The sequence below is a fragment of the Hemiscyllium ocellatum genome, chromosome 9, assembly GCF_020745735.1.
Source record: "Hemiscyllium ocellatum isolate sHemOce1 chromosome 9, sHemOce1.pat.X.cur, whole genome shotgun sequence".
Lineage (NCBI taxonomy): Eukaryota > Metazoa > Chordata > Chondrichthyes > Orectolobiformes > Hemiscylliidae > Hemiscyllium > Hemiscyllium ocellatum.
This window is the reverse complement of record NC_083409.1, coordinates 63,477,246-63,496,200: the sequence shown is the minus strand read 5'-3', so window position 1 is coordinate 63,496,200 and position 18,955 is coordinate 63,477,246. Positions and strand designations below refer to the sequence as shown.

The 18,955-nt window shown below is 38.3% G+C and overlaps 1 protein-coding gene across 1 annotated transcript in view; it reads left to right on the top strand.

Moving 5' to 3' along the window:
- The window catches only part of scp2a (sterol carrier protein 2a), a 76,338-nt gene extending 62,470 nt beyond the window's left edge, over nt 1–13,868 (top strand). The window contains exons 14-16 of the mRNA XM_060829794.1: nt 1,817–1,946; nt 8,132–8,211; nt 13,268–13,868. Of these exons, the coding sequence (XP_060685777.1) occupies nt 1,817–1,946; nt 8,132–8,211; nt 13,268–13,363 (306 nt within the window). The 3' untranslated portion in view covers nt 13,364–13,868. The remainder of the gene's footprint in view (nt 1–1,816; nt 1,947–8,131; nt 8,212–13,267) is intronic.
- Nucleotides 13,869–18,955: the final 5,087 nt, after the last annotated feature.

The window sequence follows — 18,955 nt, the reverse complement described above, 5'->3', positions numbered from 1 at the left end:
CGAAGAGAGAAAATTGACTCTTTGTACCCAAGGAAATGTACTGTGAAACAGATGTGCCTTTCTACTCAAACAGCATAAGCTGTATTAAGCGGCTAACATAAACTGATCTATAGGGAACTGGCATTTGCTTATTATAGTATATTTTAAATTCGAGTAAGATCTTGCGTGACAGATTGTTTGGCCTTGTCTAAATTCTGAAATAACACAGAGATTATCTGTGAAAGTAGAGATTTTATGCAGGCTTTTACATTATTCAAGAAGTTTACATTCCACAAACAAGAGTTAGCATAAAACTGTTTATTTTACATTATAAAAGTGCTTATTTTAGCTATTGATTAGTCAAAAACAGCTAAATTGACCTTCCTGTGCGATGCTGTCTTGAACTTTTGAAATAGCCTAGCTTCAAATCCCAGTTTGTGCAAAGTCAGCCAATGTTGCAGAATGTCTGTCATGCAGGTGTTTAAACTGGTCTTAATGCCCTCGATATAGAAAATAAAAGGCTTCTTTCGGAGTTAGAGCATGCCATGCCAATGGATAATCAGCACTTGTACAAGATGATCAGCTATAGAATGGATTAATGACATTTCCTGTTTATTCCATGAACATCAGTAAGGACAAGGTTATTAATGTAATAATGTTCGTGCTCGTAGCTTTAGCTTGTCAGTGCAACCTGATTTAATGTTTTCTCCTGTTGCGATATTAAATATTGCAACCATGCTAATCCGAATTTTTTGATATTTTGACCAGTCGAGTGTTTTTAAAACTGACAAGTGATTATTTTGGAAAACATAGTTTTAGTTGACACCAATTAAAGTAATTTTCAGCTTGTTTCAAAGTCATCTGGTATTATAGTTGGATATTTCAGTGATGTAACCAACTCATCAATTTATTGCTATGACCTGCAATGCAAGTCCTTAAATTATTACATTGTCTATTGAGTACCATCTTCTTTCATGGGTTTATCTTTAATTTCTGATGTTCTTAAAGTTGTATCTCTGTTTCATTTTGCATTTGGAATTCTGACCCACGCTGTGAGTATTTAAATTTGAACCCAGGATTATATAAAATTGGTACACTATTTATGTTAGATAACCATGTACCAAATGACTCCTGAATGTGACTATAAAGTCACATTTATTGCTCATTTAAGTTGAATGTTAAATTACTGTTGGCAGTTCAGGTCCTTAAAATCTTTGGAGTGAGCAGCCTAATATCTGGAAGGTGCTTGGTGTGGACAAGTGTAAATGGAGCAATCGAGCACCACGTAATGGAAATCTGAGTAGTTAAGTATTGTTTTGAAATTTGGCATTTGCCACAACTTAACAATTCTTTATGTGAACTCCAATGCGTTAAACATTTGTCACCATTTGTCATTTGAATATCCTCATCTCATTACATTTTTCCACTACACAACAGGTCTACGAAAAATTCTTTGCAGATACTGCAGTTTAGGAATTTCATGCCTGCTTGAAAAGTTGTTGACAATCTTGATACTGTGCTGTTACTATTGTGTAGTTCTTCATTAATGCCATTTGGAGTGTCATTTTGTTGTCAGTTCACCACCAGTTAATTGCTTCCTCCCTGATATAAAAAATAAAGGATGGAGGCTAAAGCTGAAGGAAGGAACAGCCATTCAATAATGAGCTTTTATCTTTAATCCTGTGCAGGAGTGCAAAGCAAAGCCATGGTAATTGTGTATTCTACTTGAGGTTTAGACTGACTTGATATATTGCTGCTCAGAACTATTTGACTAAGATTAATCTTACTGAAGTCAAAAAGAGTATTAATTTCCTGTCCCCGTGTTTTTTTTCTCTAGGAAGGAGAACGTTTTGTGAAGAAGATTGGAGGCGTGTTTGCATTTAAAGTCAAGGATGGCCCTGGTGGAAAAGAAGGATTATGGGTAGTAGATGTTAAGAATGGAAAAGGATCAGTGGATTTCAATTCTGGTAAGATGAATTTTCTACTATAACAAATTTTAAAAAAGGGTTTTTTTTTTGCCCTTTTATCATTAATGATATAAAGGAAGCACCTGCATACTGGTGTCTAGTAGCGACCTTTATTTCTATAATTTATGACTTGCTGCTGGTTGTTTTGGAGGCTTAGGAGCATTGTATGTAGCACTCCCATATGTTAAAACATTCCATGAATGCTGAACACTGTCCATGCCGTAATGTTCACATTAAATTCAGCTTCAGTTATATTAATGAGTTTTCCTCAAATTATTTGTTCTTAAATTCCTCTGCCTAGCAACATTCAGCAATTTTGGGTTTCTAATGGAAGAAAAAGCCTACAAGAAAAACATACAGGATGATTAGTCATTAGAAGGCCAATTTTAGTAAAGTCTCCAATGTTCTTACTAGCTGCTTGCATACAGTCGCTCCTGTGTTCAACGTTATTGGCACACTAATCGCAGCATTAACTTTTAGTTCTGCACGTTGCTGCCATGTATAGTCTTAGAGGCTGGTACAGCTGGTAAGAAAATTCTAATAGAATAGAATTAGTGGGAACACTGATAATGACACAAAAATTTCTGGAACTGGTTAATGAATGATGCCTACTATTAGTTAAATTTCTCTTGTCCAATTAATTTGCTTGACATTTGGTACGGCAAGCAATTGAAAGTATGAAAGAGGAACAGTGTAGCACACAGTATGTGGCAACTGGTCCTGAATGAACAGAGAAGGTATCTTTGGAGTTCTTTGATCAATTAGATTGAAGCCTCATCAATGAGCAACTCAAGCTCTGTACAAGGAAGTGCAGGTTAGAATAATCAGGTGCAGGAAGAAAAAGAGGGAGAACAGGGTTGGATTAAGAGCAACAGGATTTTCTTGCATATATCCAACCAAAATTAAAACCTGGAATAATGAGATTTCACATTTTATTGTTAATTCTTGGTGCCAGAAAGGTTGACTGGCAGGCACAAACGTGTCACATAGTTTAAAGCATTGATTGAATTTCAATTATCCCGCTCAGCTTTCTGGATTGAATTTATTTCACATTTTACGGAGCAAGTACTAACAGTATATGTGTCTCAATGCATTTAAATGGGATCTAGACTGATGTTTTCGAGAAGCAAGTAGCATTTCCAATAGTAACTGTTCACTTTCTGCATTTAATCAAGCAACTGCATGATTTTTATGTGGTATTTGCACATAAATAACAGACTATTAGCCTTGTTATTTTGACAGTGATTTTGGGGCTAATACTCCAGATCATTAGAGCAGGTCAGAAGAAGGCATTCTTAGCATCAAGCCAATCTTTGTTTTCTTTTCATTAAAAAAAATCTGATTAAAACGTGGGAGAGTTTGAATCAGACACTTAAGTGTTTTTAATTTTCCTTCCTCTTTTTGAATATGTATCTTTCTCTCCATAGACCAAAAGTTTCATGGTTATTTAATCAGAATGTATGTTTTGCAATTGATGCAAATTTACTAATCTTGCATAATGCTGAAGTCTCCTAATGCAGCAAGCTAATGGAACTTGTATCGTATGTTGTCACTTTTCTCTTCAATTAAGACTAATATTTCACATTGAAATTCAATAACAGGCTATGTAGAATGGCATCTAACAAAAGTTAGTAAGGAAAAGCAGCATGTGGAAGTGAATATGCTGAAATAGCATGTTTTAAAGCTAGTCCTTTTCATTTGACCTTTTAAAAGCTAATGATCTGAGGTTCTTTTTTAAAATATAACATCTGATAACAGTAGATCACTTAAAATCACACAGGTGTTATAAGTGGGAGGAGGCTGGTTGATACTTTGTGTTTGTTCCATCTTTCTGCAAGAGCAATTCACTGTGTACCACTCTCCTGCCTTCTCTGAGTAACCCAGAAAGGTTTTCCTCTTCTGATAATTCCAGCATTCTCACACAAGCAGATCGAGCAATGAGGGTTGAAATCAAGAAATAAAGCATAACATTTAAGATGCTAATGGAATCAAGGAATCACAGGATTGAGCTAACCATTCGTAATTGTATCGAACAGCAAAATAAATTTACTGGGCCATATTGGCCTACTTCTGATCCTATTCTTTATGCACGTTTGGTAAGGTTTAGTTTGTTCACCTTGTGTCATCACGATGGTTACAACAACAATGGAGTCATATGGAGATGGTCAATGTTGCCCTTGACGATCCTGAACGATGAAATAGCCATTGTCTCACCTCCGAATATATTAAAAATCTGTTTTAAAAAAAAATTATAGCAATGAAAGAGGTCATTCAAACCAACATGTCTACACTGGAGTAATTTTACAATTTTGTTGAAAGTTAAAGGAAGCGAGGAGTAATGAGTGTACTAGTGTATTTGATGAGCCACTTTTGTTAAAATTACCACTTCCAGCAAAACGTATGGTCTGTCTTCTGTTCCAGTAACTGTGACTGGTGTGAGTTAACTTTCTCATCAGTAGTGCTCACCAAAATTTTGACAGACAATAGTAATACCGTTAAGCTAGGCTGTCTCGTTGAAGCTTGTCATTGATGCCACACAAGTGGTAATTTATAACAGGCAATGATACCTGTTATAAGTTAGCCCAAATGTGAGCCCAACTTGATGCATGTGGACATGGACTGCATCATTCTGTGTGGATATAAGAATGGAGCTGAATGTTACAATCTTTCAATGAAGGGAAGGTTATTAATAAAGCGGCTGTAGAAGGTTGGACCTAAAACACTGTTCTGAAGATTACATCAATATCCACGGGCTGAGGAGAAAAAGCCTACAACAACAAGAAGGACAACAATCATTGCTTATGCCATTTGTGATTCCAGCCACTATTGATATATCTTTATTTCAGTTTTCCCAAGTGCTGCTTGGTACCATTCCTCATTTAATGCAGATTCCTGAAGAAGGGCTTGTGCCCGAAATGTCGATTCTCCTGCTCCTTTGATGCTGCCTGACCTGCTGCACTTTTCCAGCAACACATTTTTCAGCTCATTTAATGCTGCCGTCATGTCAAAGACTGTCACTCACTACTTACTTCTGGAATTCTGTATTTGTCATTTGCTCCATATTGGACCAGTGCTATAATATGGTTATGGTATAGCCCAACATAATAGTGAGGTGATAAAGTAAACCATGGCTCATGTTTTGATGGTCCAATTTCTCAACATAAGCAGCAAGGATTTGAGTCTGGCTCAAGACGTTAGGCACAGGCTATTGAAAGTGAACCCTCTCAGCAATACCTCCCCGCCTGGAACCCTCTAAAATGTCCATAAATATAGAAGACTTCAGATGTTTCTGATTAAATTAACTAATGTAGTTACTCAGGAAAATTTAGACTACATTATTTAATAGTCCAAGTGCTGAGTAAGTATTAAAGTGAACCCATGATAACCTCTCACACTCCAACTGTGCCTCCCCCAGACTGTGATCTGAGCCTCCTCTTCATCTGCAAAGTCCCAATCACAGTTCCTATACATTCATACTGAACTGGACTAATTTCCCCACTCCTACCTGATTTTTCTTGAACCCACCCAACCAACCCTTAATACTTGTCTACCCATCTTGCACTCTATCCCCATCCACACTAGCATCCTATACACTTGGCACCCTAACCCTTACCCATCTGGCATCTTACCACCTGGCACTGTACCCCCTCCCCAGCTGCCAAAGTATATGTCAGGACCTTTAAATTTCAGAATATGGCAGTTGACTGGTATGAAAATGGGCTGTGATTTACCATCCTCTAACCGTTTTGCGCTATGAAAGAATTGTCAGAATGCAGGTACGACTCCTAATTTCTGAAGTAGTCCTGCACAGAATCTTCTCTCAGAAACACCGAGCTCCCTTCATTTGTGAAAAAAGAAGGGCTGCTACTCTTTGGAAAATTTGGCCTATGATCTTCAGATGGCATACGTAACACTCCAGAGTTACAGTATTATTTGAATAAAGATTGAGCATTGCTATCACCTACAGGAACATCAGGGATGCAGAATCAACTTTGCTTCTTGAATCCAAGAAGCTTTTTTAAGGCAGATCCAAGTTTGAATTGCAACTCTAACTGCAGTTATTTTCAAAGAGGAGATTGCAAAATAAAACTGTGCCTTTTATATTTACAAAAAAAAGAACCACAAGTTTCAGGATATCCTGGATAAACAAAAGAGGTCTCAAAAAATTAAACTGGAAAGTTTTTGTTTATAGGTGCTAATTCTGGAAAAATATTCAATCTGCCAGTAGTGGTTTAGAACATGACACTGAAACCTTGCACCTTTAACACCAAATGACTTTAAACTCTAATTTTTGCTTTGGATTGAAAAATGGATGACAATTCTTATGAAGTGCAAGGTATGTTCACTTATTTATCTCTTCCAGATCCTGCCCAAAATGTAACGAATTTCTATCATATGAACATTCTGTGGGAACTGAATCTGCAGGAAACTTGTGTTTTGTGCATGCTGTGTTTTTATTGAAGGATAAGGAGTGAGAGAATTGCACAAGGCTACTTACTGGCAACTGTAACATACATTCTGCTGGAACAAGGCCACATATCATTTTTTTAAAACCTGAGGTTACAATGCTGAATCTCCGTTAAATTGTTTTGAATTTTTTTGTTGTTGCTGGAGAAGCTGTGGGTTTTCTTTTAATAAAGGGCTATGCACACCAATCCTTTAATTTTATTAAATCATACATTTTCAAAATGTTCAATGGGATGTTGATATCTCATTTGAGTTTTAAGATGCATATCCACTTTAAGACATATGTTCTTCCAAAGCAAAATTGTTACTTGATAGTTTGCTGCATTTGCTTTTTTAATATTTTCCATGGAGGCACTGTTTTTATGAGCTGATAAATTATAAGAAACAAAAACGTTTGCATCATAGAAATTCATTACATGTTGAGCAGGATCTGGACTATATGAATAAGTGAACATATCAACCTGTTGCACTTCATAAGAGTTGTCAACCATTTTTTTCAATCCAAAGCAAAAATTAGACTTTTAAATGGAGGATGAGACATTAAAGAAACAGCTCGTGTGAAATGGATCACCTCATAAATTTGTTTCAAGGAATAGATAGACTGCAAATAACAAATATAGAGAGAGCAGGGCAGTAGAGTTTAATATCCTATTAGCAGATGTTAAAAAGCTGTAAAGAGGTCACTGTTTAACAGTTCAATATAATTGGATATCTCCCTCTCAGGAGCTGAGTCTGTGGCTAAGAGCCTAAAAATCTGCTGTTATAAGTCTGCTAAGCTAAAGAGAACAAGAGAAAAAGACAGAACTGAGCAGAAGACAAGATGGTAGAACAAATTTTACTAAATCAAAAATTATTCAATCAAAACTTGCAATGCTGTGGAAATATTGTTGATAGCAAATCTTTTTACACGTATGATTTACTTCACCAGAGTTAAAAATGCTGACTTGCATTTATTGTCATCTTCTGCTGAGAGAATTCCAACTACCAGTTTAGAAATATAAAATACACGAAGTGATGAGTTAGTGAGTAGGTTAGACGATTGCCTGTCAATGTTTATATTAGTATTCATGGGATGTGGACGTAACTGCCTTGGCCAGCATTTGTTGCCCATTCCTAATTGGTTAAGAATCAACCACATTGCTGTAGGACTCAAGCCACATGTAGGCCAAACCAGTTAAGGATAGCAGAGTTCTTTCCTTAAATGATATTGGTGAACTAGATGAGTTTTTAATGACCATTGACTGTAGTTATGTGGTCACTATGAGACTAATTTGTTGTTTCGGATATTCCAGTTTTAGGGCCAATGTTTAAATCTTAGCTAAACTGATAAGAGAAAGATCTCAACTGGCTCCAATTGTCATTCCAGTCAACTGGATTTCAGTTGTCAGAATTCGGTCACTCCTGTTCTCACTGTAGAAATACCTACATCTAACAGTAATTGGCAGTTTCATTCTGTGTAGGATTTACAAAAAACTGGTACGCTGTTTTAGTGTGTAGGTTGCTCCTTTATGTTGAAATGTTGGAATATAGTAGAAGAAAGCTTACTATAGTTCTGCAAATACTAGGTTCTGATGTATAGCTTTTCCCATCGTTGGTTATGACAACTTAAGAAAGGAAATTTATAGTGAGTTAGCTCAACCATGCTTTGTTTTGATTAAGGCTATAAATGGATTTCCTTTCAAGAAAACTTAACTTTTGTTTTCTGTGTCTGAATTCAGAGAAGAAAGCTGACTGCACCATAACTATGTCTGATGATGATTTGTTAGCTTTGATGACTGGCAAGATGAATCCCCAGACTGTAAGTAGTTTCCATATAAAATGTTAAATAGAAGGCAGGATTTATTAAATCAATTGCTTACTTTTCAAATTGAAGACTATTTGGCTAAATGCCATTTTTCTGCATTCCAGAAAATTGCTTTTAACACCTGTTGTAGCAAAATGAATAATGGAAACAAAATTCAGACATGGCATCAAACTTCTCAAACATATGCGATGAGACATTTTGCTTGAAAATTGCATTCCGTTAAGTTTACTTTTTATTGCTATGGCCCACTTGCAAACTCATAAAGTTCACGTGAAAAGTCTGGAAACACAGAATATCGATTAAATCTTGGAGAAGAGCCCCCACGTCTGTCAAAAATGAAGGAATTGCCACCCCCAACCTAAAAGCATCTTGTGTTGCCCAAACTGCATTGAAATGTAGCACCAATTAGATCCCTGCCAAAAAATGACTCGGCTCAGACATTGCAGCATACTTAGACTTCTTTGATGTATTTATTCGCATGAACTAAAATGTATCATGGATTAAGAGAAATGTAGCAAATTTAATAGGAGATTTTTTTGGATCTTTGGTAATATAGTGTGTATATGTTTGACTATATTTATCACTTTTTCTTCTTTTCATTGAACAGACATGACTTTTTACGGCTTGCATTTATTGCTCTGTCCTGAGAGCAGTAAGAATCAACCATGTAGTAGACTTTCTATCTGTCTTTGTCCTGCCAGCAAATTGTCCAGTTTAAAATTGAGCTTCACAATTGCCCATGGCAGGTTTTGAATTCATGACCTCCAGTCACCTTGTGTTACAACTATTTGGCTAACAAGCCTATGGTAACTCTTATGCCAATGTTGAGTACCCATCAGGTCAGGTACAGCTCCTCTCATCAATGTGCTACTTCGCAATTAGAAATACAAAAAGTAAAATTAAGAATTTAAACTCTGCATAATTATGGAGAATATAAGAGACCACTTGGAACCAAAAAATCTTGAAAATAAACCAAGGCACAGAGGAGCTAGAAGTAGAACTCTTGCCTCGTGAGTCAAATGATTGTGGGTTCAAGTTGTCGAATTTGAGATGTCCTGCAGAATTAGCCCGTCACTGAGATGGTAAGTATGACGCCATAATTGCATGAGGAGTTTTAAAAATCAGACTCGTTCCAAGAAAAGATCTCTCTATTAATTCTTCATGCCTTAGACAGCAAGATTTTGATCATTGAATGTTGAGAGGCAATTTGCATGTATTTCCATATCATTAATTGCAAAACTAATAGTAATAACGTCATGCTCCCAATCTGAAAATCAACTGCACAATCCAAACTGGTAAGTGCAAGTAATTTTATTTTCCTCTAGGGATAGAGTTTGTGACATTTTTGAGCTATTGCTGTAGTCATGCCACCAATTGATTTAAGCCATTAAATCCTGCTAATTTAAATTTTAATTTCATCTAGAGATCAGTACTGGTCAAAGAATCTACAAATTGTATGCCCTGAAGCAACCATGACTAGTCCATTGTGACTATGGGTACCACTTTGTAGTCAAGAAGTCTTAATATCATAAGGAAATTAAAAGCAGAAACTGATATTCCCAGTTGGCCAGGCAAATACCGGAAGAATGTATGGTAGCAGTTGCCATATGCTCTCTCCGGAATGTAAGTCTTCAAGGACACGGGCTGTGATGTGGAAGGTGACTGTGGGGATCATGCTTCATGAGAAGCTGCTAGCCAAAGCTGTCCTCCAATGGAGCATGGGCACTTTGACTACAGTGCATTTGATAAGGTCGCATGTTGTCCCTTTTATTGAGGTAAAAACAATGACTGCAAATGCTGAAAACCAGATTCTGGATTAGTGGTGCTGGAAGAGTACAGCAGTTCAGGCAACATCCGAGGAGCAGTAAATACTGCTTCTTGGATGCTGCCTGAACTACAGTGCTCTTCCAGCACCACTAATCCAGAGTCTCTTTTATTGAGACTGACTGTTAGCTCCGAGGGCAATACCTGTGCAACCCTGTTTGCATAACATTTATCTTAATTGTTAAAGATGTGAGGGCTCAAGAGTTCCTTCAAAAACAGTCATCTCTGAATTTCCCCACAGATTCTCTTTCAAGTTGATATAGATGGCAGATGTCAATCTAGTCTGTCTTGTGGCATTGTTCTGCTGAGAAAGCATAAGAGAAGGAGACAAGAGTTTCAGCAAGCCCAGCAGCAATAACAGCCTGCAGTGTCAGCTGTACTGTTTGTAAAGGAGAAGACACTGGATACTATCCCCTTCAAAGGCACAGAGGAACAATGAGACACTGTCTTCATAATGTTCGCTGCTGTTATCTCCAAATGACGGAACAGTAATGACAGAGACTTTGTGCAGCCTCAATGGGCTGAAAGTCTGTTCTGTACTATCTGACTCTATGACCAAGAATCTTCTTAACCATTATTTCAAAGGATGAGGACTGCAATTAACAATGCTTGGGTGGCAATCTTATCCCAATGCCTATCTAGGTCACACTACTCTTAATTTCTTTGCTAGTATATTGTTTTATGAAGCAACTGGGGTCCTCTGTCATCTGTCAGTATCTCACTCAGACGTGTGTCTGGGATTTTGCTGATGCCAGTTTCAGTAGACACCACCTTTTTGCCATTGATGAGAGTCAAATAGCTAAGACATAAGGATTCTCAGACGTTACTGGCTCCTCCTGAAGCCAGGGCACTATCTGGTGTACCATGTTGCTTTGACAGCACCGCATCAGTATCATTTGTGACCATGAAAGGGCTGTATTTCCTTAATTTTAATACATTTGTGACCAATGAGGCCACATCTATAGGTCTGTGCTAGATATCCTGGAACTGTCACTCTTCTCCTATGTACCAAACAGTAGGAAGTGCCAGACTCTTTTTAAGATCCTCAACTGATACAGGGATAATTGCTGGGAGACCAGAAGGAACCCATCCAAAACTTGCTCATGAGAGCCATAAGAAATCCACAGACTGACACAGACCCAAGGCCCAGTGCTGCCCATGTTTCCATCAGGGCTGTGCTGAGCAGTTCTTCAGAGAACTGCTCAGACAGGGCTATGTGTATAACCCAGATATCGTTATACTGCATTCTTATTAATTCAAGGGACAAGGGTGTTGCTGGCTCGGCCTTAATTGGCCTGGTTCTAGAGTCACATGAAGACCAGATCAGGATGGCAGATCCTCTCCCTAAAGGACGTTACTGAACCAGATGGGTTTTTCTGATGTTTCATTGTCATCATTAACTCTTAATACCAGATTTTTGATGAATTCAAATTCCAACTGCAGTTGGCGTGATTCATCCACAGATTTCCAGAACATTACTGGAATCTCTGGATTAAGATGAATAGTCCAGTGATAATATCACTAAAGCCATTGCCTCCCCTTGTGCTGCGTCTCTCACAATTTGGGCCAACAAAGAGGATTCTTGGCTGCAAAGGAAATGGGGAGTGAAGGTGAGAATAAGCAGAACGTCTAGAAGATCAGTCCATATGAGGAATGCACACAGTTTCACAGAGCCCAAGAAGCTGGAGATGCCAATTGTCAGCTATTGTGCAATATTGTGGCTGGAATGAAACTTTGTATTTAAATTGCTCATATGGCATGCCAGACCCTGCATTATGTAAATTCAAGATATAACTTGTTTGGTAGCTGTTCTACATTTTTTTCTATTGCTGAATAAATATTGCTTTATCCTTTTTAATATCCAAATTAAGTCTTCAGTCAAACTTACATTAAATTAGCTACACATATTCTGCTTTGTACAACAGTTGAGAAAAAGCAGCAGTGAGACATGGTACTAAAATTACATAGTTCTGCAATCATCTGAGCGGGTATGAGATACAATTCATCTACAATCTACTCTCTCGAGAGCTATCAGGTTGAGAAGAATTCTGATAAAGTTCTTTCTGACTTTCATTTGGTTCTCTTCAATGCTGCACAGTGCACAAAAACCATAACATTACCTAAATATGCGTAACCATGCTCTATGACATTTAACATGCAGGGCAATTTTTTTTTTGCAACTCTGCTTTCTCACCCAGTATGGTAAAAACTAGGGCTGCAGATGCTGGAAACCAGAGTCTAGATTAGAGTGATGCTGGAAAAGCACAGCAGGTCAGGCAGCGTCCGAGGAGCAGGAAAGCCAATGTTTGTGACAAAAGCCCTTCAGTATCTGAGTGAAAGTTTTGTTTACTCACTTGTGGGACATGGGCATCACTATCTGGCTAACATTTATTGTCCATCCCTAGTTTCCCCTGAGAATGTGGTGGTGAGCTGCCTTCTTCAACTGCTGCAGTAAATGTGTTGTGCACTGACGTACAGCTCTCTCTTAGAGAGCGAAAAGTGTTGAATGATGTGTGCAGGTTAGGCTCAGGAACTTCCCTTTTATATCATTTTTAGTCTGGAGAAAGTGGAAGGGCTGAGCAGTTCTGGGGTGCCCTTTTTAATAAGCTTTGGGGTTCCTATACCCTGTTTTCCTGATGGAGAGAGATCAAGGTTTCTCCTCCTCTTCCTCTTACCTTGCCATTGTTGATGAGCATCTAGGGTACAGTGAAGAAGTGCGGGTCTGAGTGCATATCCATTACATTTTATCTGCTCCTTAATATATTCACCTCATTTAACAGTGTGCATTTTGTGCTGCTCCTGTTCAGAACTAACTTTAGGGAGACACTACATTTGCAGTCAGAAATTATCATTGTGTCACCCTTACTCTATTTTGTTAGAATTTTAAATGACTGCATTCTTAACAAAAGAATGCATGATCATTATATACTTTTAAAGATTTCAAAGGCTACATTCTTTAAGTCAGAATTTGAAAGGAATTCAGAACAAAAGCAATCATTCAGTAAATCCAAAAGGATGCTTTGGGTGAGAAATGGAAATAACACTTGAAGCAAAAAGGTATTAAGGCAATTATTGAGCTTTACTTCATACCACATTTCTCCCTAAATCGAGAGTCAATTGATTAGATGCATTGTGTCTAAATAAAAAAGTCATGATTATCACTTATCTCATGTGAAACATTCTTCTTTAAATTATTTTTAATAAACAATTATTTTTCTCTCTCTAGGCCTTCTTTCAGGGAAAGCTGAAAATTGCAGGTAATATGGGCCTGGCCATGAAACTTCAGACTCTACAGCTTCAGCCTGGCAAAGCCAAACTGTGAAAATTCATCCCAAGGGATTTTTGCAGCTATCCAGACAAGAGCACCAGCCTCTGATCTCATGATCTGTGAGTGGCAGGTTACCAGGGAGGAGTTTAGGAGCCACTATCTTCATGTTTGAAACAATCTGGAATAATTTCCGATACTTTCTAATTACACTTGAAGTTTGTAATACTGGTATCTTGCTGAGCAGATTTGGGAAAATGCAATTAGTTATATTCTAACTGATTCAGTTGATTTCTGGAAATGATGTAAATGTAACTTTAAAATATATTTTGTAAAATGCTTTATTACTAGCCATATCTCTGCATTGAACAAGAACAGCTATCAAACTTTAGGTTCTTAATGGATTCTGCTGTCTCAATTTAAATGATTCACTTTTTAAATTTACCTTCCTAGCAGATTCATTGAGTTATCACCTTTGCAATTCCTTAATCAACAAACTTTCAGGATTTAGTATGCGAGATATTGTAACATCCCTACTAATAAAAAAAAAATGCCTGCTTTATGTCTTTGTGAATGAGTGACTTATTTCATTTCTGGATTAACTTTTTGACAAATGCTTTCAAGTGTATAAACTATATTACCATGTTTTTGTAGCTAATAGTAATTTTTTAGAAATCTAAATAATTATAATTATGTCAGTTGCAGAAACAGCATCCAAGTACATGGGTGGGTGGCTTTGTTTAAAATAAAACATCTTTTTAAATATCTGGTTTATATATTTTAGAAATTTCTGGGCAATGAACTGAATGAATTGTCAGACCAAAAAAACAAAAGCAACTAACAGGAACTGTTTAATATTTTTACCAAAATGTGTATTCCAACTATTTTTCTGTTGATTGGGATCTGCTTGATTGTTGAAGCCAGCTTTTTTTAAAATTTCTGCAGCAGTTTTGTTTCTTCCCTTGTCACTCTGGTGTTGGAGATCATATTAAATTTTTAATTTGGATTTAAAGCATGTGGGGATTGAGATTATGACAGTACTTCTGGTTAACCAGCATATAAAATGAAGCAGGTTGACTGTAGATGTTAGCAGCAGCTACTCAAAGTCCATTCTGACACATTAGACCATTGAGACCATCTGAACACATCAGTTTAAGTGGAACTGCTAGCAGTCACCAGATTGGACCTCTGCTCACTGGAAATAGATCCTTATGAGCATGTTTTCTGATGAGTATTTCAAGATTATTCTTTACTGACATGTCAGCATACTAGAATTTTTCCTTCCTTTGTTTTCTATGAATGACAAGTTTTATAGGTACTAGCATTCTGATTTCCTCATATGCAATGGCTGTGTGAGACCCTACCAACAATGCAGGGCTTTGCAGACTGCCGTTTTTATATAGAGAGGAATTCTGATTTAAAAAGTCCCAAATTTGTTTTGTGATTTTGATCCTGTGTACGTCATAGTTTCCTCTTGGTGTCTAGGCTTATCTTGATTGCCTCATTTATTGATGAAGGGCTTATGCCCGAAACATCGATTCTCCTGCTCCTCACATTCTGTCTGACCTGTTGTGCTTTTCCAGTACCACACTCTCGAATATCTCATTTATTGTTGTAATCACCTCTGTGTTATCTCCTAAAAGCTTCTACAGCTGAAATTATTGTTAAAATTTATTGAAACAGGAGCAGGAGTAGATCATCTGTCCCTTTTGAGCCTGCTCTGCCATCCAATATTATGGCTGATCATCCAGCTCAGCCTCTGGTTCCTCTTTCTCCCTATGAGCTTTTGATGCCTTTAGCCCAAAAAACCATATCTAACTCATTGAAAACTTTCAATATTCTGGACTCAACTGCTTGCTGGAGCAGAGAAATCCACAGAAATCCTCTGCCTGACCTTGTCACTATCTTCCAAGTAATCTGCTATTCCATCTTTTATAATGGATGTGAGCATTTTTCAAAATACAGATGTAAAGCTAACTAGTTTATATTTTGCTCTTTTCTCTCTGCCTCCCTTCTTAAAGAGATTATATTGGCCAGCCCCCAATTCATAGGAGATGCTCCAAAGTGTATGCAATTTTAGAAAATGACCACCAGCACATATGCTGTTTGTAGGGCCACTTGCTTAAGTACTCTGGGTTGAAGCTTACCATGCCCTGGCTATTAATCTGCCTTTAATCCCATCAGTTACCCTAACGCCATATCTTGACTCACACTAATTTCCAATTCCTCCTTTGCATTAGGCCCTTCATATTTTTGGGTGTTATTTGTGTCTTCCTTTGTAATGACACTACATTTTAGAGTATGCATTTGCTCGGTTCCCCATTTATAAAATCCATGATTTCTGAATGTAGTGGACCTATTATGATAATTGGAACGAGGTCAGCCAGGTTGACCTCCTTAGAGCTGTTAATTTGGTCCTAACAGGGAGTCCTGGCTGACAGGTATAAACAGGGTTCTGCTCACTCTCTGAGCCAGCTCTATGGTAGCTGGGTCAGTGTCACGTACAATGCAAGTGCTCATAAAGGATGACTTGCTGATGGGGTTCCTGCCTTTGTAAAGTTACTTCAGAGACAATGTGACAAAAATATGCCCCTGAGGAGATTCACTTGCAACAGTCATCTTTGAATTGGGATAAGCATTTTGGGCATCGTGCCACTATTTAGGAAGCTTGACTTGTGTGAAGACTGGGCATAGTGTGTGGAAAGAATGTCTTTTTTTTCCAGGCAAATGATATAGGGCAGATGAAAAGCAAGTAATTCTCCTCACTTTCCCAAAGGCAGCACATACTAAAACCTTCCAGAAGTCAATAGATTTAATGAAAGGATGTTATGACCCTAGCCTCCTTTAATTCTGAGATGCTACCAGTTTGCAAACCAGGGGAATCCTATAGGAATTTTGACCAGGTTATGGTGACTGGCAGAGGTGCAACCTGAGGTGAGATGCTGAGAACCCGTTGGGTATGTGGGATTAATGATGTAACTAACAAAAGTTTCTACTAGCTGAAGCCCAACTGGAGTTCAAACAGGCACTACAACTGACCTGGTCATTAGGAAGTTCAGCAAGTAGAGCTTATGAGTTGCAGGGCATTCTGGTAGAAGTGTACAGCCTTGCCAGGCTAACTAAACTTGGGGAACACCACTTGAGGGAAGGTAATTGTAGGCCATCTCATGAACAGAGGGACTCTGGCAAATGGGACTAGATTTATTTAGGACATCTGATTGGCATGGACGAATTGGACCGAAGGGATCGCCCACAGCAAAACTTCAAAACGAAGCCAAGTGATTAACATCTTCATAATCCAAGCTTGATCCTGATCCTGGAAAGTCCACACACATCTGGCTTGAAACAGTTAAATTGCTTAACAACATCCAAATCAGAATCAGTCAAAATAAACATCCAATTAAATGGTCACCTGGTTCTAACGGAGGTCGATACCAGTGCAGTTGTACCAGTGATTGCAGAATTACTCTTTAACAAAGTTTGCTCTGGACTCCGACCCCTAGGTTTGCATAAGGCCTCAGCCAGGCTGAGAACCTATACTGGGGAACCTTTACACATTAAAGGTACAACTTTGGTTCCGGTCTTGTATGAGAAGCAGCTAGTTCAGTTACCACTGATTGAAGAAAAAGGTTTAGGCCCAAGCTTGATGGGGTGAAATTGATTGAGAAAGATTCACTTAGATTGACTCAATTACGATTAAGTGAGGATTCCTAGAAATAAGTTGTGATTACCCCCCATTAGGATTTGTACTAATATACCAGACTGCCATTTGGAGTATCATCAGCCTGTGCCATTTTGCAGTAGATGGAGAACATTTTACAAGGCACATCCCTGGTCATCCTTTATCCGGATGATGTGTTAATAACTGGGAAGCCCAATAAAGAGCATTTAGAGACCTTAGACATAGTACTTAAATGCTTCTCCAAGGTGGGTTTACACCTTAGGAGGGAAAAATGTGTGTTCCAAGTGCCCCAAGTGACCTACGTGGGCTATAGAGTCAACAAGACTTGGCTACATCTGTTGGAAAATAAAGTGAGGATAATCAAAAGTGCCACAGCTCCCACATCTAAACCAGAGTTTAGGCCTTTCGATAGGTTGGTGAATTGTTACAGAAAATTCATATGTAATCTGGTCTCCATCCTGGCACTCTTACATCTGCTACTGAAAAAGGATCAGCCTTGGAAATGGTTTGGTAGGCAAGGTATAGCCTTGAGGGAAGTGAAGAAGTAGCTATCGAAGGGTGAGGGCGTGGGGTGGGGGGGTGCAGGGTGGTGATGCTTAAAAGACTAGAGTCAGATGAACTAGACTTGGTACAAAAACACCCCGGGGAAGGTAGAGGAAAAAGAACAGGCCTATGTCCCAGGACTTCAAGGGAGAGGATGTAGTGATTGGAATGATGTCACTCCAGTGGAGCTCCTAGAATATGAGTTCCCTGATTGAGGCTGTTAACTGGTCCAATTAAGGGTTCCTGGCTCTCAGGTATAAACAGGAATGTCAGGGGTTCTGCTCAGTCTAGGAGCTGGCTATGTGCTAGTTGTGTCAGCATCATGTACTGTGCACATGTAAATAAAGGGTGACTTGGTTTCAGGATACCAGTCTTCATGGACTTATTTCACTTATATTGATCAAGTTCCCTTATCTTCTGAAATCTTGAGGGTTCCTTTCATTTTTTCTTTGGACCAACCTAAAGGATATGCTACAGTCATAGAGATATACAGCACAGAAACAGACCCTTTGATTCAACTCTTCAATACCCGACCAGATGTCCGAACTAAATCTAGTCCCATTTGCCAGCTTTTAGCCCACATCTCTCCAAACCCTTCCTATTCATATACCCATCCAGATCTCTTTTAAATGTTGTAATTGTACTAGCTTCCTCTGGCAGCTCATTCCACACATGCACTACCCTCTGCATGAAAATGTTGCCGCTAAGGTCCCTTTTAAATCTTTCCCCCTCACCCTAAACTATGCCTTCTAGTTATGGACTCCCCCACCCCAGGGAAAAGGCCTTGTCTATTTACCCTATCCATGCCCCTCATGATTTTATAAATGTCCATAAGAGTGCTTCTTTAGCTAAGCAGCAAGATTCATTCGACAGATGTGTGATGTTAACTAGATAACCTGCTTTTCATGGTTTTCATTGCCAGGCAAACTCCTCTGCAGCTCTTCAAAATAGCTGTATGGCAATTTCTTTTTTATCAACAAGAGGGTGCAGAGAAGTTTATAGCTTTCATCATAAAAACCCAAATGTCAAACAGTGCAGTAATCTCTAGAAACTACTGTAGAATGCCAGTCTGAATCCTTATTGCTCTGAACCCCCTACTTTGCCTAAGATGAGAGAGCACCAAATCGAATGCAACCACTCAGTGCCTTTTAATCAGGCAAGTGATGGAAGAATTAAACAGAGGTAGTATCAAGTGACACCTGTTTACTGACACTGAGTTCAGGTTTCCCCAGAACAGGTTTACCTGTTCATAGATTCATAGAAGTTGATAGCATGCACAAAAAAGGTGTATCATCACTTTGAATCTAAACCGGTCAAAAACAAACACCTAATTATTCTATTGTCATTTTCCAGCACTTGACCCATGACCTTATATAGCATGACATCACAAGAGCACATCTAAATACATCCTAAATGTTATGAGG